The sequence below is a fragment of the Myotis lucifugus genome, unplaced genomic scaffold (assembly GCF_000147115.1).
Source record: "Myotis lucifugus unplaced genomic scaffold, Myoluc2.0 scaffold_2183, whole genome shotgun sequence".
In the NCBI taxonomy this organism is placed as follows: domain Eukaryota; kingdom Metazoa; phylum Chordata; class Mammalia; order Chiroptera; family Vespertilionidae; genus Myotis; species Myotis lucifugus.
This window is the reverse complement of record NW_005873231.1, coordinates 1-22,308: the sequence shown is the minus strand read 5'-3', so window position 1 is coordinate 22,308 and position 22,308 is coordinate 1. Positions and strand designations below refer to the sequence as shown.

Here is a 22,308-nt window from a genome sequence, read left to right as displayed (position 1 = left end):
TGACTAACCAGATTATTATTTTCACCCCATCAGTACTTCATTGACACTTCCAAAAATACTAAATATTGAAAACTTTCTAAGAAAATACTCTCAAGGTATTATTATTATTATTATTATTATTATTATTTGCATAACTAATTCACTTCATTGTACTAATGGGATGGTCATAATAATTTGGCTGGTCATAATAATCTGAATATATATATATATATATATATATATATATATATATATATATCCCTATTTCTCTGTCTCAAATCAATATATGTTTTAATCAACTAGTCAGTCCACACACATGTGAACACCAGCACAGCCCAGGGACCTGTGGTGACTAGCAGCCATGGTTCTCTTGAGGGCAGAGCATGCCATGAATGATCCAAAGAACAGTATGGGAGGTGCACCCATCAGCCCCTCACACAGGCTAGCCAAACCTCCATTGGGTGAGGGTCCCCACTGGGGGGGGCTTCAACAGCCTGCAAACAGCCATCAGCCTCTCACCTAGTCTGGCCAGGCACCCCAGTGGGTACCCCCACCCTGAAGGGGATGTGACCAGTTCCAAACACCCATCAACCCCTCACCCAGGCTGGCCAGGCACCCCAGTGGGGAACCCCCACCCTGAAGGGGATGTGACCAGCCTGCAAACACCCATCAGCCCCTCACCAAGGCTGGCCAGGCACCCCAGTGTGACCCCCACCCTGATCCAGGTCACCCTTCAGGGCAAACCAGCCAGCCCCCACCCATGAACCAGGCCTCTATCCTATATAATAAAACGGTAATATGCAAACTGACCCTAACAGCAAAACAACTGGGAAAGACTGGTCACTATGACACACACTGACCACCAGGGGGCAGACACTCAGTGCAGGAGCTGCCCCCTGGAGGTCAGTGCACTCCCACAGGGCGAGCTCTCCTCAGCCACAAGCCAGGCTAATGGCTGCCAGTACAGCGGTGGTGGTGGGAGCCTCTCCCACTTCCTCAGCAGCGCTAAGGATGTCCGACTGCAGCTTAGGCCTGCTCCCTGCTGGCAAGTGGATATTTCCCCAGGGCTGCTGGGCTGCCAGAGGAATGTGTGACTACCAGCTTGGGCCCAGTCCACCAGGGAGTGGGCCTAAGCCAGCAGGTGGATATCCTCCGAGGGGTCCCAGACTGCAAGAGGGCATAGGCTGGGCTGAGGGACCCCCCCAAGTGCACAAATTTTTGTGCACCGGGCCTCTAGTAGGAATATAAGGAGAGATTGACTTTGATGGGACTAAGGCCTGCTGTCTTCCCTGATGTGGGGAGTAGAGGAAGTAGATGGATGTGCAGGGTGGGGAGTGTGACAAACTTGGCATCTCAAGAGAGAATCTTATCATGGGATGTACTGTCCTCATTATGACAGGATATGAACTTTGAGGACGTGGCCATTGCATTCGCTCAGGAGGAGTGGGAGATCCTTGATGAGGCTCAGAGACGTCTGTACTGTGATGTGATGCTGGAAGTGTTTTCACTTGTATCATTCGTAGGTAAGACCTTCATCTCTCCTAGTGTCCTGAAGTAATGCCCACTCTTTATTCTCCAGACATAGCACTGTCTCTCTCAAAGCAAGACCATGGGCTCTGCTCATTTCCCCCACTGTCTTGTGAAATGGGCTGTGGCTGCCAGTGCTGAGCTCTCAGAGAGCCCTGAGCAATAGACTCCACAAACTTCCCTAACACCAGTTGCCTTAGGAACTGCAGGAAGTGTCTGGGTGTCAGCAGTCTTACAGACAGCTTAATGGGTCCCTCCTGCTCTTCCTCACCCAGGAAGGGTGACTATATCCAGATCCATGGCCTCCACTTCTGCACCTTTCCTGTAGATAAGGACCTTGGTGAATGCCTGTGCCAGGTATCTTCTTTATATACAGGAACCAGTTGCTGTTATTGTAAGACCCTCCTTCCATTGTTGTTTGTAATATTACCTTCTGTGAATACTATTGCAAGCCGAATGCAATGCGCAAGTGATGGCTGCTCACCTCTGTTGTCTTTCATTGATGCTTGGAATATTTAGTTTGTAGATATTTCTAGAGAAGGAGGTGCAGGGAGAACCGTGGGTTTCTGCAGGGTGAACATACAGGATGTTCCTAGGGGAAGCCTGGCCTGGCTGAGTGGCAGCTCGGGGGAGTTATGACATAAGGATGGTGTTCAGGTTGTACCACAACCTGCTCCTGTCTAATGATGTTTGGTGCAAGTTCCAATGGCCACCCCTCATTTATACATTTCCTTTTCCATATTTGACACTTTGCTGGCTTCTCATTTCATCAATGACTTTCTAGCTTTGGCTATCTTTGCCTTTGTGTCCTTTTTACATCACCTATTCCTTTGCACATCTCTTTCTGCAGTATTCTACAACATGGACCTATGCAAGTGTTATAAGGAGCACATACACTGAGTGGCCAGATTATAATGACCACCCCATCAGGACTTCATTGACACTTCCAAAATACTCAATATTGAAAACTTCCTAAGCAAATACTCTCAAGGTTTTATTATCATTATTATTATTATTCTTTGCATAACTAATTCATTTCTTTGTACTGATGGGCCGGTCATAATAATCTGGCCACTCAGTGTACATGCTTAAATACCCCTAAAATAGCAGCTACTTGTTTTTGATTTTCACTTGGAATGAGATGTAACCGAACTTCTGCACAGCTTGCCCGTGTCACCAGCATAGAAGATCTGCTGCAGTGATGGCAAAACTTTTGAGCTTAGCATGTCAGCATTTTGAAAACCCTAACTTAACTCTGGTGCCATGTCACAAATAGAATTTTTCTGATATTTGCAACCATAGTAAAACAAAGATTTATATTTGTGATATTTATTTTATGTATTTAAATGCCATTTTACAAAGAAAAATCAACCAGAAAAATGAGTTCGTGTGTCAACTCTGACACGCGTGTCATAGGTTCACCATCACTGATCTACTGAGTGCTGTTAGCAGCAGAATGAGCTGGACAGTCCGCTTCTCTTCCATGTGGTGCTTGTCTTGTTTTTGCTCTATTTCTGTTGAAGTCTCCCTTGTTTTGTGATCTTCAGTGCTCAAGAACTTCAGAGTGACCTCTTACTAATCCATCTTTCAGGTCTTTTATTTTCAGCCAATTGCATGAAACCAATGTAGTATGTGCAACCCACTTTTATAATGCGACTTCCCCCTGTCACCAAAGTCATTCATTTCCTCATCATTCCTCTGTTTTCAGGTACTTGGCATAAGATGGATGATGTGGAGGCCTATTCTGAGCACTGTGTATCTGTAGCAGATTCTCAGGTCAGGGCTTCCAGGACAGCTGCAGCCACCCAGAGGACCCATCTGTGTAAGCCGTGCTTCTCAGTGTTAAAAGATATTTTGCACCTGAGTGACTTACAAGTGGTTTACTTTGAGAAGAATGTGTTCTTAAGTGATGCATGTTTCAGTGCAAATCCTCACCAGCAACAGAAGGATGCCAGTGGAGAGAAGCCTTGGAAAGAAGATATGGAGAGTGCCTCGCTTGTGACCAGTTGCTGCTTCTACTTATCTGGGATGCCTGTAGCTAGTATGGAGGTTGGGGAAGACTCCCCAGCCATCTTAGGGCTTCTCCAGCGCCAGGCCACTCTTAACACTACGGTTTCGGGTGAATTTCCCGCCAAAATATAAGATGGGGCGGGCAATTATTTAGGTTTCCCGCGCAAAATCAGATAAAATGAGAAAACAATACATTGGTACCCTAACGGTATTGTACTCGACCAGCGCCATAAAGTGTTCTCTACTTACAAGGGATTTTTATGATACCTATTACCCCAATGGGTATGAAACGGTTCGCATACACAGGTAGGTATCTTTGTGAACGGCAAACAAACAAATATTTGGTAATACGCAGTTACAATCGGCCCGAGTTTACACGTTTCCCGCACTCCACCGCAAATCTATATGAACCGAGTTAAGACGGCTCCCGCGGAGTACGCGCAATTCACGCGAGCCGACTTAACTCGTTTCCCGCAATCCAAGTGTTAACACTATGGAGCCACACAATAACAATGAGATTTCACAGGAATTTCTAAGTGGAAAAAGACATCACCAGTGGGTGGAATGTGAAAGAGCTGACAGCCAGAAACAGAAAGTTGCTTATCAGAAAGGTCTCTGCTCTGGAGATATGATTTATGAGTATAATAAATGTGGGGAAGTGTGTAGACAAATGTTTAACCATCCTCCACATGGGAGAGTTCACACTGGAGAAAAGCCTTATGAGTGCACTGAATGTGGGATATCCTTTCGTAAAAAGTGTCACCTCATTGTACACCAAAGAGTTCACACTGGAGAAAAGCCATATGAGTGTAGCGAATGTGGGAAGCATTTCAGAGAAAAGGGTGCCCTCACTAAACACCAAAGAGTTCACACTGGAGAAGAGCCATATGAGTGTAGCGAATGTGGGAAGCATTTCAGAGAAAAGGCTGCCCTCACTAAACACCACAGTGTTCACACTGGAGTAAAGCCATATGAGTGCAGTGAATGTGGGATATCCTTTCGTCAAAAGTGTCACCTCACTGTGCACCAAAGAGTTCACACTGGAGAAAAGCCATATGAGTGTAGCGAATGTGGGAAGTATTTCAGAGAAAAGGCTGCCCTCACTAAACACCACAGAGTTCACACTGGAGAAAAGCCATATGAGTGTAGTGAATGTGGGAAGCATTTCACTGAAAGGGCTGAACTCACTAAACACTACAGAGTTCACACTGGAGAAAAGCCATATGAGTGTAGCGAATGTGGGAAGTATTTCAGAGAAAAGGCTGCCCTCACTAAACACCACAGAGTTCACACTGGTGAAAAGCCATATGAGTGTAGTGAATGCGGGATATCCTTTCGTCAGAGGTCTCACCTCACTAAACACCACAGAGTTCACACTGGTGAAAAGCCATATGAGTGTAGTGAATGTGGGATATCCTTTCGTCAAATGTATAACCTCACTATACACCAAAGAGTTCACACTGGAGAAAAGCCATATGAGTGTAGCGAATGTGGGAAGCATTTCCGTGAAAGGGCTGCCCTCACTAATCACCGCAGAGTTCACACTGGAGAAAAGCCATATGAGTGTAGTGAATGTGGGAAGCATTTCAGTGAAAGGTCTGCCCTCAATAAGCACCACAGAGTGCACACTGGAGAAAAGCCATATGAGTGTAGTGAATGTGGGAAGCATTTTAGACAAAAGGCTGCCCTCACTATACACCAACGAGTTCACACTGGAGAAAAGCCATATGAGTGTAGCGATTGTGGGAAATATTTCAGAGAAAAGGCTACCCTCACTAACCACCGCAGAGTTCACACTGGAGAAAAGCCATATGAGTGTAGTGAATGTGGGAAGCATTTCAGTGAAAGGTCTGCCCTCAGGAAACACCACAGAGTTCACACTCGATAAAAGCCATATGAGTGTAGTTAATGTGCGAAATCCTTTAGTGAAAGCTCTATCCCCAGTGAAGACAAGAGAGTTCACACTGGTGAGTGTAGTGAGTGTGGGATTCCTTTTAGCTACAACTATAACCTGGTTAGTCACCTGTAATTTCACACTGGAGAAAAGATGTAAATGTGCAGGGAATGTTTTATTTTTCTCACTAAGTATAAGAACACTTAAGGGGCTCTATGGGACCCTTTTACATGAATGTAAACCCCTTTAAAATGAGAACATACACTTTGCTAGATTCGTCATAAAATTGAGGTACAAGTGAGACTTGAAGGATCTGTGTTGTACTTGCTAACATGTCCAGACCTACAACCCAAATGATGTCACTGTGAGTGTTTATCACTAAAGAGATTTCACAGCTAACACCTGCCTCACCTGAGGAGTGTGCATCGGTCACATTCCCTGGGTGCTCAGGGGAATGTATTCTGTGTTCTCGCTTCTGCTTGAGGTAATTATGATTCCTCCAAGCTCTTGGCAGTATCTTCATTCATTTCTCTATGACTAGAAAATGGACCTGACCCAGGATTCATCCAGAGCAGCTGTTCTCAGCTAAGCAGTGCTACCTCTTTCAGGGACATAGTGGTACTCACATTATGCTTTGATAAATTTTGGGGGTTTTTTATTCACCAACCTGCAAACTCTGTGCTCTCCTCTGCTCTGGTTTATGATCTTTTTTTTAAGGGTGTTTTTATATTCGTGTTGTTATTTATTAGTGCATTGTTTTCAACACCAACTACTCTAAACCTGAATTTGCCACACTCTGTATTTACCCCCAGTCATTTTGTAATATTTCTGCTTCCCCAACCCTCCATGCAGACATTGATTTACCTTCTTTACAATAGAGTAGTTCATATTTTTCATAAATTTATTGGCACTATAAGGTGAATTCTTTTTAACAAACACTGGCTTCCTTCATGCTATACAGATGTTTGAGATTTAACACTAACGTTTATATAAATAATTTTTATTTCTAGAAAATATTGTATTCTATGGATAACCACTTTTACTATTGAGCCGCCTATAATTTCAGTTATTTCTACGTTTGGGGTTTTAAAAATAAAACAGCTCAGAATATTGTATTCCATTCTTTCTACAGATGTATGTCTTATTAAGCTGTTCCAGTGTCAGTGAATGTGGTACATTTCAACATATATGGAACTGTGACCTCAAATGGTCAATCAGTTTGCCTTCCCACCCACCCAGAAAATTCTATGCAACTCTGCCAGCACATGCAAAGGTTAATCTTTTTAAGTACTAGCCCCATCAATGAGTGTACTGTTAACTCGCTTTTGTTTTAACTTCATTTTCATAAAGATATTTAATGGTGATGACTTCTTCATGTATTTATTTCACTGTCTTTATCTTCTTTGTTAAAATGCTCAGGATTTTTTGTTTACTTTTAAACTTAATTTATTATTCTATTCTAACCAATAGGAGGGCGGTGCAGCCTCTAAGACATATGTTTCAATTTCACTTAGTCCTCAGTGACTCGACTGATTTTTTGGCCATATGGAATTCTTGGTTTTTGAATTCTATAAACAAAATGGTTTTTCTCAATTTTTACCCTATGTATGATTTATAACCCACTTGTACCATACATTTATACATTTAATCTGCATTGTTAATTCTCCACCAGTGTTCTTTAAGTTTAAGCATTTAATGATACATTGAAGTCTAGGTTTGTGGTAGTTGAAAATTTCCCTGGTGTAAATGTCATAACTACATTCCAACTGCCAAAATGATGGCATTGAACATGGACATAAGATATTTCAGCAGTACATCACTTTATTTTACTAGTGACTGGGTGTATGGACTTGTGCACATTGAAAGGAAATTAATTAGAAAGTGACAAGTGGGGTGAGACGGGTCTGACACAGCCTAATGCCATCCTCCCCCAGCCCCTCCCCATTAGGCTCCACCTGGGGCAGCGCATTGGCTTCAAGGGTGTCTGTGGAATGAGTGGGATCCCTCTGGCAGGTGAGTTCCTACGGCCTGGCCTGCAGGGAATTGGGCCGAAACCAGCTCTCCGATACCTGCTGAGAGGCCCTAGATTATTAGAGGGCAGTTGTCAGGTGACAACCCAGAATCAGGCTCCCTCCTCTCTGGTTCCGGGATGCGTGACCTGAGAATTGTTGTCTTCCATCACTACCTCTCATCTCAGTGGTTCTGGTATCTACTATTCTCAGATACATTAGTGACTTATTTTACTAAAAACCCCTGATAAGTTTCTCCCTTGCTAGAGAGCTCAGTTGATTAAAGCATCATCTCAGTAGTGCCAAGGTTGTGGGTTCCATCCTCAGTCAGGCTCCACGCAAGAATCAAACAATGTGCTGCCAACGAGACATAGCCGCTGGTTCTGGAGCCAGAGGCGCCACGAGGGATTATTGGAACCAGCAGATCGTCCCTGGATCCAGGCTGAACAATCTGCATTTCTATCTGAACCGCGGGAAGGGTAGCTGGTCGGCGGAATTCTTGCTCCACGGACACGATGCTTTCCAAGCTAGCTCGTCTGCAGACTGTGGTGGGTCGCCCACAGGCCAGTGACTTCTGCTACATCCGTGGCGACTAAGAAGACGGTCCAAGGCCCTCTGATGACGTTTTTGAACGGGAAGCCAAGTATGGCGCTCACAACTAAAGGGTGTTCCAAAATTCACGCAAGAAGTAATTTTGATAGAAAACACAGGTTTATAATTAAAAATTGTAAATTTTTTATTGATTCAAAATGTATACAGTATAGGGTTTTGTATGGAATAGCACAATGGGTAAATGGCCTCCACAGCTTTGCTGGAACACACGCAAAGCCTTGGTCTTGATTGTCTCTGCTCCTGGGCCATAATTGGTACTTGGTAATGCTAATCAAATTGAAGGGATTGAAATCACAGGGTAACATATTAAAATCTGATTCAATAAACCAAGTAAAATCGGGCTTTTATTTTTTGTTGTTAATGCTCACGCAAAATTCAAATCTTGCGTGAATTTTGGGACGCTCTTTACCACCTCTTACTGGTTACCCTGGAGAGAGGGACAGGTATTTCCCTGTGGGATGCGGAAGGCAGGAAATGCTTTGGTTTTCTGAGTATGCACAGCGCCATCAACCAAGGGCATTGCCACCCCAAGATTGTGGCTGCCCTGAAGAGCCAGGCGGGGAAGCTGACGCCGACGTCGGGGGCCTCCTACAACAATGTGCCCGGCGAGGACGAGGAGAACTTCGCGAAGCTCTTCAACTACCACCAGGTTCTCCCCATGAGCACAGACAGGGTGGAGGCCGGGGAGACCGCTTGCAAGCTGGCGCGGCGGTGGGGCTGCACCGTGAAGGGCATCCCCAAGGACAAAGCCAAGATGTGTTCGCAGTTGGAAACTTGGGGCAGGACTGTGTGCCATCTCCAGCTCCATGGACCACAGCAGCGATGATAGCTTTGGCCCCTTCATGCCGGGGTTCGAGATCATTCCCTACAGCGACCTACCTGCTCTTGAGCGTGCTCTTCAGGATCCAAACATTGCTGTGTTCATGGTCGAACCCATTCAGGGCGAGGCGGGCGTCATTGTCCCGACCCAGGCTGCCTGAGGGGTGTGCGCGAGCTCTGCGCCAGGCACCCAGTCCTGTTTATTGGATGAGACCCAGACAGGACTGGCCAGGACTGGGCGATGGCTGGCAGTCGGCCATGCAAACGTCAGGCCTGACCTCGTCCTCCTGGGCAAGGCCCTTTCCGGTGGCCTGTACCCCGTGTGGGCGGTGCTGTGTGACCACGAGATCATGCTGACCATCCAGCCTGGGGAGCGCGGCTCCACGTACAGGGGCAACCCCCTGGGCAGCCGCGGGGCCAACGCCGCCTGCGAAGTTTTGGAAGAAGAGAATGAGCTCAGGAAGCTGCCCTGGGACATCGTGACCCCAGTGCGTGGGAAGGGGCTGCTGGATGCCATCGTCACCTGGGAAACCAAAGATTCAGATGCTTGGAAGGTGCACCTGCGCTTCGAGATAATGGACTTCTGTCCAAGCCCACCCACGGCGACATCATCAGATTCCACCTCCTCTGGTCATCAAGGAGGACGAGGTCCAGGAGGCCTTGAAGATCATCAAAAAGACCATCAGTCTTTTTTTTTTAATATATTTTATTGATTTTTTACAGAGAGGAAGGGAGAGAGATAGAGAGTTAGAAACATCAATGAGAGAGAAACATTGATCAGCTGCCTCCTGCACATCTCCCACTGGGGATGTGCCCTCAACCCTAGTACATGCCCTTGACCGGAATTGAACCTGGGACCCTTCAGTCCGCAGGCCGATGCTCTATCCACTGAGCCAAACCGGTTTTGGCAAGACCATCAGTCTTTCTGGGTCCGCCTCTGCCAGCTTTCTGAGGGCAGGGCCTGCTTCCCTGGGGTGGGGCCTGTTCCCACAGGGTGGGGCCTGCTTCCCCAGGGGCGGAGCCAGCTCGGCCACATCCTCCTAACAGCCTGTGTGGTGCTGCTGTCAGCGCGGGCTCATTCCACTCCCCTGTGTCTTCAAGGACCTTTTAAAACATGTTATTTTCAGTTCATACATGCTAGAGCGGCATTTATAGCTGTGTAAGAGAACGTGAGGTAGTCTGTTTGATCACGTGTGTGTGTGTGTGTGCTGAGGCGAAATGCTCCCTCTGTATGTAGGCAGCCTTTTCGGCAAGTCCCATGTGGTTTTTACAGGTTTTTATCATTTCCTCGCTGGTGTAAATATATTGTATTTCAAAAAGGTATATGGGGTTTTACATAGAAGACTGCTTTAACCTTCTAAAGTTGAATCATAATCACTGAATTTTAGGAAGGATGAAATGGTTAAGCTTATATAAAAGTACTAGGTTTAAAGAAACTTTACATTAGCCAACACCAAGACATGTCATTATTTTGAATTGAGAACTAATGTTCAACATTCCCAAATTACGTTTTCAGTGTTGGTATAATTCGTAAAAAATACTCGTTTTCAGTTTTTCTTTAAATTTAAAATAAAGCTTATATTAAAAAAAGAATCATGCCCTAACTGGTTTGGCTCAGTGGATAGAGCATCAGCCTGTGGACTGAAGGGTCCAGGTTCGATTCTGGTCAAGGGCATGTACCTTGGTTGCGGGCACATCCCCAGTAGGAGGTGTGCAGTAGGCAGCTGATCGATGTTTCTAACTCTCTATCGTTCTCCCTTTCTCTCTGTAAAAAATCAGTAAAATATATTTTTAAAAAAACAGAATCAAACAATGTATAAAATTAGTGGAACACAAAATGGATGTTTCCCTCTCCCTATTCTTCTCTCTCTCTCTGAGCAATATATTTGTGTGTTTTTTCACCAAACGAGTCAACACATGCGAACACTATCACAAACCAGGCAGGGACCCTGTGGTGAACCAGGCATAAGGGTTCTCATGAGGGCAGAGCACACAGTGAGGGAGAGGACAGGAGGGGAGGGGGCCTGCTGTCAGTGTGGAGGTGGGGAACTGGGGCTGAGCTGAGTCACCCACAAGTAATTATGACATCTGAGCTCCCTGAGACTAAACCCTAAGGGGCTGGGAAAAGCTCTGGGCCTCGACATGGGCTTTGTGGTCTCAGCACCTTCCAGCCAGGGGTTGAGACTGAGCTATTTTGGATTCAGGTGGTTGAGGAGCCCAGATCCCTCCCAGGCATTCTGGAGCAGCTCCTAATACTTGAGGCCCTCAAATGAGTTCACGTACCTCTGAGCAGCCCATATACTCTCCTAAGCCCCATGGGCATTCTTTGAATATTTTTGCATTTCTGGGTAATTTTCCATTTTCATTTCATTAGAAATACCACTGCCCAACCAGTCCTGGAGTGTGTGTTTTTAATGGTGAGACCATTCTGCAGTACAAGCATTTCCTGAAGGAGTGGCTTGGTCTCAACATACCACATTGGGGGGATGCTTTCCAGGTGGTCTCCCCCCTCCATAAGTTTGGCCTGTGCCGAGCAGACCCTTGCACCTGGAACCCTTGCACCTGGAGTGAGGTGATGGAGCCTCGACTCTGAAGGACAATATACCGTGGGGTGTGAGGTTGGGCCCCTGAACAGGTTTGGTTTTAGGGGTTCCTGCCAGCATATGGGGGTGTGTCCATTGTGTGTGTGTCCTGTGGCACTGTCTGGGTGGCCCCAATTGTTTGTGTGTGTGTGTGTGTGTGTGTGTGTGTGTGTGTGTGTGTGTTCCCCTCAAGGTATTGCCTATGTCTACAGTGTGGGTCTATGTGAGCCTGGACCTAAGTCCGGCACCTGAGTGCCCAGAAGAGGCTGGGGTGTTCTCTACCTGCATGTTTCTGTGCTTGTGTTATCTGTATATTTCTCTGAGTCTGTGAACCCCAACCACTGACAAGTCATAGTGAATCTCCGGAGAGGTGATGTAGAGGACTACCTGGTATTCTTCCCCACCACCAGTTGAGCCCCTTATTCTCCTGCTCATCCAGGCATCTGGTGTCCCTCTGGAGGTCCCATCTCAGGTATGAATTAAGCACAGGGCCAAGAACCTCATGCTGTAGCAAAGTGGGGAATTGGGGCAGACTGTGATGACAGACAGGAGGTATAGAGCGTGGATTGGAAATGTTTGTGGAAGACTGTGCCTTCTTGCAGTAGCTGGGTGATCCAGGATCCTTGGAAAGGAATGTGAAGATGGGTGCATGTGGGGGAAAGCTGAGGGGAAGACTTCTAGGCTCCTAAATCCCCACTAATAATGAGGAACTGGACATCCCTGGAGAGGGTGTCCCTTGCCCATGTGAAAGCTAAGCTGAAAACTAATAGAGGACGGTGTCTGGGTCTACTCAGAGCATTACTCCTGGACCTCTAGGTTCTAGTTATCTACAGGGAGTGCATGGCCACATGGGACCTGGAGGGAGAACTGGCTCTCCTCACTCCAGTGCCTAAAGTTATGTTGGAATCCCTCAGAAACAGCTTCTACTAAGATAAGTTCATTTTTATCACTCAAAGTCTAACCTAAGTTATGGAAATGAAGGGATGACTTTATTCAGAAACCATCATATTTTAGTGGTTAAATGAAAGCAAGGAGGGGATCATGACTATGACACGAATTATGTGGGGTTTTTCTGAGATCAGTGATAGTGATTCTGTTAGCCTCCCAGGGAAAAGAAGACACATTGACTGCATTCAAATGATTCTCTGATAACTGTTCTAGAGAGATTGCTCTGGATTTAATGCTATGTTCTTGAAATTCAATACCTTAATTATTACATTTTTCTTTTTTAATCCTCAGCTGAGGATATGTTTATTGATTTTAGAATAAAGAGAAACAGGGAGATAAATAAGTAAACATTAATGGAAGAGGAACATGGATCAATTGCCTTTCATACATGCCCCAACCAAGGATCAAATCCACAATCTATTGTGTGTGTGGTGGGGGGGGAGGTGCATTATGAGATGATTCTCCAACCCACCGTACTACCTTGTCAAGACAGCACCTCAGTTCTTAATGTCTCCTTCAAAACAGTGTATTAGTATGACTCAGCATTAAGGGGAGTGTTGCTTTGCTTGTCAGTGTCGGTTGTATGTGTGAACTGCTGCCCCTTTGAGTGTTCCTGATTGTATTTGTGTTTTTTATTTTCTTTGTGTCTGTCTACTGTGTCCACGTATGTCCCTTCAGGTGTGTGCCTGTGTGTGTCCATTGTGTGTGTGAGTGTGCATCCTGATGCTGTCTTGTTCCCATGTGTTCTTATCTGTGTGTATTTGTGTATTCCCTTCAAAGTGATGTCCGAGTCTGTAGTCTGGGTCTGTGTGAGCCTGGCCACAAGCCCTGCACCTGAGAGCCCATCTTTGCCTGGGGGTGTTCTGTACCCGTGCATTTGTGTGCTTATGATGTCTGCATGTTCCCTGTGAGATTGTATGTGTGCACCCCAGCAACAGACAAATGCATAGGCAATCTCCACAGGGGTGATTTAGAGGACGATATGTTCTTCTCTACTCCCCAGGCTGAGCCCCTTCTCTTCCAAGCCACTGTTATACCCCTTTGGGTCCCATCTCAGGTTCATGGATGGATGAAGTGAAGGGTCATAGAACTGTAGGCTGAGCGAAGTTGGAGAATTGGGAAAGGCTGGTGGCAGAATGGAAGAATAGAGTGTGGAGGCAGTTTTGGCGGACTCTAAGCCTTTGAGGAGGATCTGGAAGATCCTGAATCCCTAAAAAGGAATCACTGGATGGGTGCATATGGGGGAAAGCTGAGGGTGAAGAATCCTAGGACCCTAATTCCCACTTAGAAATGAGGGACTGGATATCCCTGGAGAAGGCTGGGATACTCAGGTGGTCCTCCTGGTCCATGAAGAGAAGGTCAATCCCTTGCCCATTTGTAAGCTATGCTGACACCTACTAAGGAATGTGCCTGGGGTTGCTTGGAGCATCACTTTATGACCTCTGGACTCTCATCATTTACTGGGTGAGCTTGGACACTTGGGAACATTGAGACAAGGAGGGAAAATTAGGCCCAGTGCTCCCTCCAATGGGGATGAAGAGAACAATGGAGGGACCACATTTAGCACAGGTTCAGGCACAAATGAATGGGAACCTAGGACCAACATTGATGTTAATGTCAGCATTTTTACATTCAGCCCCACCTGATGGAGCCCTCACCTGAGCTATGCAAATGATAGAGACTAGGAGACAGAGTAGTGATCGATATTAATTTCAAAGAACATGGATGCTGGAATGCTTGCAGTCCTGTACCTTCCAATAAACATTCTAAACATGTGGATCTTCACCACGAACATAGTGGGGGAACCGAGGCAGCCAGGGATTTATTAAAGGTCATACTCAGAAGTGGGCTCTGAGTTCATGGCCAATGACTTCTGACCAAATTCCTCTTATTGAAGTCCACTCCTTTGAATCTAGGCAGTGGTGGTTGTGGGCAGCTCTGGGACAAAATGCACCTGGATGAGGGGGAAGTGAACCATCTGAACTAATTTCCACTGTCACTTCCTACCAATCTTCACTGCTCTTCTTCGCCCATACACAGCCCCAAAAGAGGCTGGCCCCATGTAGTCACATGAATGTGGCTATCAAGTATGTCAGACTTCCCTCCTGACCACCTGAATTTGCTGCAGCCCTGTGAAGTGCTTTGACCAATGAAATGTGCTGAGCGTGAAGCCTGTCACTGCTAAGAGAAAAGTCTGGAAGCACTGAGACTTGCCACCATCTCTGTACATCTCTGATATATCCAGGAGGTATGTATATGGTGGCTTCTCTTTATACAAGTCCCAGGAGAATCAGGGAGATCATGTGGCATGAACAAGAAAGATACCTTCTTTAATATAAAAACCAATAAATCTTTGGGTCTGTTGGTAATTTATAATAACATCTAGCCAATCCTAATAGTTACAGAGCCCAACAGTAGAAGCCAGAACTCTGTTGTTAGAGACACATGGGTTTGTCTACCACCCCTGCCTTTTATTAAATCTATAATCATGCAATTTATGTTGAAATAGTTCATGTAAAGCATTGAATCCAGGGCTTGGCACGTGTAGTGAACATTCAATAACTCTTAGCTCCATAGTTTCACAATGTGTAATGACTGAAAACATGCAGACAATGTAGGAAATGTCAACTTGTTGGCATGAACCCTTTAAAATTTTGTTTTTAAACAACTAGGAGAGGATTATGTACATTTTCTCCTATCCTGATTTTTCTATTAATAATAAGATGTTTTGATAAAAATAAAATATCTGATGGCTGGAGTGGGTCTATTGGTTGAATGTAGTCCCATGCACAGAAAGGTTACCAGTTAGATTCCTTGTGAGGCACAAGCCAAGTTTTCTGGGTGTAAGCCTAGTGGGTGGGGGTCATGCAGGAGGCACCAATCAGTGCTTTTCTCTTTTCCTTTCCTTCATTCTCTCTATAAAAATCAAATAAAAAAACTTAAAAACAATATATCCATTTAGATTTGTGGTCTTCGGGAATATTGAAATAATATTTTTCACCTCAGGGAGCATTCTGAACTTCATGAAATCTAAAATTACATCTCAAAACAAGACATCAGTTGCAGACAACACTTCCATGCAACCTGTGACCAGCCCCCAGATCCTAAATTTGTCATTTTCCAGCACCACCAGGGGTCCCCAACACCAGTATTTGCAATGATCAGTCAGTGATTGAGATCTTAATTCCACCTGTTGGGCCTGAAAAAGTAAGTTTCCCAAAGTGCACTGCACCGAATTATGGCTGCATTTAGCCAATGAAAGCCCAGGCCAGGGGTCTTATCCAGTGCTGATTGGTTTGGGTGTTGCTTCCAGGTGCTCACTTTGACCTTTTCGTTCTGTTAACCTATAGGCTCCAGCGCTGGGTCACAACTAGGACCCGGCTTCAGAGGCACTGTCCCCATGGTGCAGTGGTTTGTCTGAAGCTTGTTGAGCAGCAACAGTCAGCATTGAGGCCTATGTGCCTCCCAGACACCGTTTTGCTTGAAGACTTCTACTCAGCCTCACTCCATTTACCCTCCATCCTTACATGCCGGTGTCTGTCAGATCCTGAAACCCAGGTCACTGAGTCCAGAACAGTGAGTCACTTGTGGGTGATACATGGTGTGATGTGTGAAAGAGGGTGACAGGCTGCAATGCCACCCTGTAAGATTTTGGTTGGTGTGGCTGAGCTGGAAGGACTCGAGAATCCTGGGCTGGTTTTGTATCTAAAGGCAACAGAGAAGACGAGGCAAAGTATTTGGTAAGAAGTTTCAGTTTAATTTTCAGGATCCTAGGGCCATCGATGGTGGAGAATAAAAGAGGGACATTGTCTGAAATAGGGTTTTAAACTCTTCCCAACTGCTGGGAATGAAACTAGAAGGGAGAGGGTCCCAGTTGGGGACAGGAAGCAGAAGTCCCTTGAAAGATAGCCAACTAGGCAAGATTGTGCCCTTAGGAATGAGGCCCTGACATAATGCGGTCATCTCCAGGGGCTGGGGAAAGATACTAATAGGCAGAGCCCATGAATCCTGGTGGTGGTTGCCAAGTTCTCAACAGAACTTTAGTTTCCACAGATTGCTGCAAATGAAGAATCGCTTAGGGGTACTGATTTGTGGAGCTTATTTCAGGGCCTCACACTCTTGTTGCTTCTGAGATAGTGGAGTCCTGAGACTGTCCTGCCACTTTTCCAGCCCCTGGGCCTGGGAACCTTTAAAAGACACTAAGCTCAGAATGCAAAGTTCAGGTCTACAGTTGTATGATGTGCTCACTGATTTTGGCAATGTGGGAGTTCCTCCCAGAACCTGTAAACCAGGGGTCCTCAAACTTTTTATTTTTATTTATTTTTGTTATTGCTTAAAGTATTACAAAGAGTATTACATATGTCTTCTTTTTTCCCCTGCCCTTGACAATCCCCTGGCCTCCCCTACCCCCCCAGTGTATTATGTACATTGGTTATGCATATATGCATGCATATAAGTCCTTTGGTTGATCTCTTACCCCTCACTTCCACCCCCCTGACCTCCCCGGCCTTCCCGCTGCAGTTTGACAGTCTGTTTGAGGCAGCTCTGCCTCTGTATCTATTTTTGTTCATAAGTTTATAAAGGTCTTTATTATCCATGAATGAGTGAGATCATGTGGCATTTTTCCTTCATTGACTGGCTTATTTCACTTAGCATAATGCTCTCCAGTTCCAGCCATGCCATTGCAAATGGTAAGAGTTCCTTCTTTTTTATAGCAGCATAGTATTCCATCGTGTAGATGTACCATGGTTTTCTAATCCATTCATCTACTGATGGGCACTTAGGCTGTTTCCAGATCTTAGCTATGGTGAATTGTGCTGCTATGAACATAGGGGTGCACATATCCTTTCTGATTGGTGTTTCTGGTTTCTTGGGATATATTCCTAGAAGTGGGATCACAGGGTCAAATGGAAACTCCATACTGTCTTCCATAGTGGCTGCACCACTCTGCCTTCCCACCAGCAGTGAGTGTTCCTTTTTCTCCACATCTTCTCCAGCACTTGTCGTTTGTTGATTTGTTGATGATATCCAATCTGACAGGTGTGAGATGGTACCTCATTCTTGTTTTGATTTGCATCTCTTGGATGATTAGTGACTTTGAGCATGTTTTCATATGTCTCTTGGCTTTCTGAATGTCCTCTTTTGAAAGGTGTCTATTTAGATCCTTTGCCCATTTTTTGATTGGATTGTTTATATTCCTTTTGTTAAGTTGTATGAGTTCCCTATAAATTTTGGAGATTAGGCCCTTATCAGGTATGACATTGGCAAATATGTTTTCCCATGCAGTGGGCTTTCTTGTTGTTTTGTTGATGGTTTCTTTTGCTGTGCAGAAGCTTTTTATTTTGATGAAGTCCCATTTGTTCATTTTCTCTTTAGTTTCAAGTGCCCTAGGTCTGGGAGCTGTATCAGTGAAGAAATTGCTTTGGCATATGTCTGAGATTTTGTTGCCTTTGAATTCTTCCAGAATTTTTATGGTTTCCCGTCGTACATTTAAGTCCTTTATCCATTTTGAGTTTATTTTTGTGTATGGTGTAAGTTGGTGGTCTAGTTTCATTTTCTTGCATGTATCTGTCCAATTTTCCCAACACCATTTATTGAAGAGACTATCTTGACTCCATTGTAAGTTCTTGCCTCCTTTGTCAAATATTAATTGAGCATATTGGTTCGGGCCAATTTCTGGGCTCTATATTTTATTCCATTGATCTATATGTCTGTTCTTGTGCCAGTACCAGGCAGTTTTGAGAACAGTGGCTTTGTAATACATCTTGATATCTGGTATTGAGATCCCACCTACTTTCTTCTTTCTTAGGATCGCTGCAGCTATTCGGGGTCTTCTTTTTATTCCAGATGAATTTTTGGAGAGTTCGTTCTACATCTGTGAAATATGCCATTGTTATTTTAATGGGAAGTGCGTTGAATTTATAGATTGCTTTGGGTAGTATGGACATTTTGATGATGTTAATTCTACCAATCCATGAACACGGTATGTTCTTCCATCTATTTATGTCTTCCTCTATCTCTTCTTTCAACATCCTGTAGTTTTCTGGGTAGAGGTCTTTTACCTCTTTAGTTACGTTTATTCCTGTGTAGCTTAATTTTTGGGGGGCGATGGTAAATGGTATTTTTTTTTTTCAGTCTCTCTTTCTGAAAGTTCACTATTGGTGTATAGAAATGTCTTAGATTTTGGGTGTTAATTTCATATCTTGCTACATTGCCAAATCCATGTATTAAGTCTAATAGTTTTTTTGATGGAGACTTTAGGGGTTTGTATGTATAATATCATGTCATCTGCAAATAAGAACAGTTTTACTTCCTCTTTTCCAATTTGGATGCCTTTTATTCCTTCTTCTTGTCTAACTGCAATGGCTAATAAATCCAGTACTATGTTGAACAGGAATGGTGAGTGTGGTCATCCCTGTCTTGTTCCTGTTCTTAAGGGAAATGGTGTTAGTGTTTGTCCATTGAGTATGATGTTGGCTGTGGGCCTGTCATATATGGCTTTTATTATGTTGAGGTATTATCCTTCTATTCCCACTTGCTGAGAGTTTTTATCAAAAATGCGTGTTGGATTTTGTCAAATGCTTTTTGCTGCATCAATTGATATGACTATGTGGTTTTTTTCTTTCAATGTGGTTATGTGATGTATCACATTTATTGATTTTCAGATATTGTACCATCCTTGCATCACTGGGATAAATCCTACTTGGTCATGTTGTATGGTATTTCTGATGTACTGCTGGATCTGATTTGCTAAGATTTTGTTGAGGATTTTAGCATCTATGTTCATGAGAGACATTGGCCTGTAATTCTTTTTCATTGTGTTGTCTTTACCTGGTTTTGGTATTAGGTGATGCTGGCTTCATCGAATGAGCTTGGAAGTGTTCCCTCCTCTTGAATTTTTTGTAGTAGTCTCAGGAGGATAAGTTTTAGCTCTTCCTTGAATGTTTGGTAAAACTCCCCTGTGAAGCCGTCTGGTCCTGGGCTTTTGTTTGCTGGAAGCTTTTTGACGACTGCTTCAATTTCTTCCATAGTTATTGGCCTATTGAGATTTTTAGATTCTTCCTGATTGAGTTTTGGAATGTTGTATTTTTCTAGGAATTTGTCCATTTCCTCCAGGTTGTCTAGTTTGTTGGAGTAGAGTTGTCCATAATATTGTTTAACGCCGAAACCGGTTTGGCTCAGTGGATAGAGCATCGGCCTGCGGACTGAAAGGTCCCAGGTTCGATTCCGGTCAAGGGCATGTACCTTGGTTGCGGGCACATCCCCAGTAGGAGATGTGCAGAAGGCAGCTGATCGATGTTTCTCTCTCATCGATGTTTCTAACTCTCTATCTCTCTCCCTTCCTCTCTGTAAAAAATCAATAAAATATATTTAAAAAAAAAAAAAAAAAAAAAAAAAAAAAAAAAATATTGTTTAACAATCTTTTGCATTTCTGTGGGGTCTGTTGTTATTTCGCCTCTATCTTTTCTGATTTTGTTTATTTTGGTCATCTCTCTTTGCTTCTTGGTGAGCCTGGCTAGAGGTTTGTCAATCTTGTTTATCCTTTCAAAGAACCAGCTCTTGGTTTCATTGATTTTCTGTATTGTTGTTTTTTTTTTGGTCTCTATGTCATTTATTTCTGCTCTAATCTTTATTATCTCCTTCCTTCTGCTCACTCTGGGGTTTTCTTGTTGCTCTCTTTCTAATTCTTTGAGTTGCAGAGTTAGATGATTTACTACCATTTTTTTTCTGTTTTTTTGAGATAGGCCTGTAGAGCTATAAACTTCCCTGTCAGGACTGCTTTCATTGTGTCCCATAGGTTTTGGATTGTCGTCTTTTCATTGTTATTAGTTTCCAGGATGCTTTTAATTTCTTCCTTTATGTCATTGGTAACCCAATCAATATTTAATAACATGCTATTCAGCTTCCAAGTGTTTGAGTATTTTGGGTTGTTTTTATTGTAGTTTATTACTAATATTATGCCATTGTGGTCTGAGAAGATGCTTGGTATGATTTCAATCTTCTTGAATTTGGGGAAACTTTGTTTGTGACCCATATGTGGTCTATTTTTGAAAATGTCCCATGAGCACTTGAGAAGAACGTATATTCCGTGGCTTTGGGGTGAAATGTTCTGAAGATGTCAATTAAGTCCATCTGATCTAGCGAGTCATTTAGGATTGCTGTTTCTTTGCCGGTTGTTTGTCTATAGGATTTTTAAAAATATTTTTAATAACAGCTTTATTGAGAACTAATTCACATACTATAAAACCCACCATTTTAAAATGTACAATTCATTGGTTTTTACAATCTAACAATTACCACTATCTAATTTTAGGATCTTTCGATCTTTCCTTTTCCTTTTTCTTTTTCTTTTTAAAAAGACATGCTCAACCCTCGCTGGTTAGGTTCGGAGGATACAGCCTGGACCTGGGGATGGAAAGGTCTAAGGTAGCGGTTCTCAACCTGTGGGTCACGACCCCTTTGGGGGGGGGGTCAAACGACCCTTTCACAGGGGTCACCTAAGACCATCAGAAAACACATATATTATTACATATTGCCTTTGTGATTAAAAACCATGCTTTAATTATGTTCAATTTGTAACAATGAAATTGGGGGTCACCACAATATCAGGAACTGTATTAAAGGGTCGCAGCATTAGGAAGGTTGAGACCCCTGGTCTAAGGTTTATTTCTACCTCAGGTGCTGGCTCCTACCTACCCAGCCTGGACCTGGTCCGTGCTTGGGCAGGAGGCAACCAACTGATGTGCTTCTCTCCCATCGATATTTCTGTCTTTCCCCCTCTCCCCACTCTCTCTAAACATCAATGGGAAAATATCCTTGGCTGAGAATTAAAAAAACAAACAACAGTGGGTAACCAGGTCAGAAGGTCAAATCTTCAAAGTTCATCCAAGCTGTTCCACCCAGGGGGTCAGGACTGAATATTCTTGAGCATCTCCAGGAAGGCCTGCGGGGATGGTGCCTCCACATTCTGGAAGGTGTTCTGGACTCTGCTGAACAGGATGAAGTAATTCACGTCCTGCCAGATGAACCCAAAGTGGTTCTCATCGAACAGGATGAAGACTCCAAGGAAGCGCCCGGTGTAGGCGAAGCCACGTAAGGTAACAGTAAAAGTAACAGTGTCCACGGCATAGAAACACATCCTGCAGGTGCGGGGGTAGTTCTGGTCTCTTGAGAGCACCCCCACAGGCAGAAAAAATGGAACAGGCTGCTCCTCCGAAGCTGCAGCCCTGGACTCTCTGACACTTTGCTGGACAGGGCTCTGCCAGCCATGGCCCTCGCTTTCCTCAGTCCCGTCTTCTTGCTGCTGCTGCTTGTCAATCTCCTGGACCACGCGGGAGAGCTCGTTGAAGTTGCTGAACATCTCGCCATCTGGCAGCTGGATGCGGCTCATGAGGTGGATCTCCAAACTGGGGTTGGAGTCTCCTGTGACCTTCGTGACCCTGGCATACTTCCCATGGAAGCTGAGCATGGCAATCGATAGGCCGTAGGCATTGCAGTTGGCTTGGAAGAGGCCTGGCATGATGAGGTCATCAGGGTGGCTCGGCGGGAGGTAGAGGCGGCGGTAGGTCAGGCAGTCATACTGCTGTCTGTCCTCCTGCACCAGCACCCGCCCCCATTCGTCCATAAGCCGCCTTGGTACATCCTTAAGGTGGTCTGTTTTGTTGCACTGGGTGGTGAACCTGTCCTTCTGAATCTGCATGTGGCGGTTGTGGGGCCTGCTGTGGTGGCCTTCCAAGCACTCCACCGTGGCTGATTTGCTCTCTGTCAGGCGAATTCTGAACGCAGGCTTGAATTGCATTGGGCCATCAATGTGGGTGTTAAGACAAGGCCCGTATGTCCAACCAGTAATGTATAAGCCGTCCACCACGACATTCAGCAGTGTTCTATAGTCCTCAGTATCTAGCCACCACAATCCCAAAATGTGTCT

At 44.6% G+C, this 22,308-nt stretch overlaps 1 protein-coding gene and 2 pseudogenes across 1 annotated transcript in view; 2 read left to right on the top strand and 1 right to left on the bottom strand.

The window, feature by feature from the left end:
- Positions 1-5,425, top strand: part of LOC102420444 (zinc finger protein 135-like) — a gene marked incomplete at its 5' end in the record, with an annotated part of 10,078 nt that extends 4,653 nt beyond the window's left edge. The window contains 1 exon segment of the mRNA XM_023748964.1: positions 4,215-5,425. Coding sequence (XP_023604732.1) covers positions 4,215-5,425 — 1,211 coding nt within the window.
- A 2,475-nt stretch (positions 5,426-7,900) lies between these two features.
- Positions 7,901-9,537, top strand: LOC102420761 (annotated as a pseudogene).
- Positions 9,538-21,288: 11,751 nt separating this feature from the next.
- On the bottom strand, positions 21,289-22,179 carry LOC111824550 (annotated as a pseudogene).
- Positions 22,180-22,308: the final 129 nt, after the last annotated feature.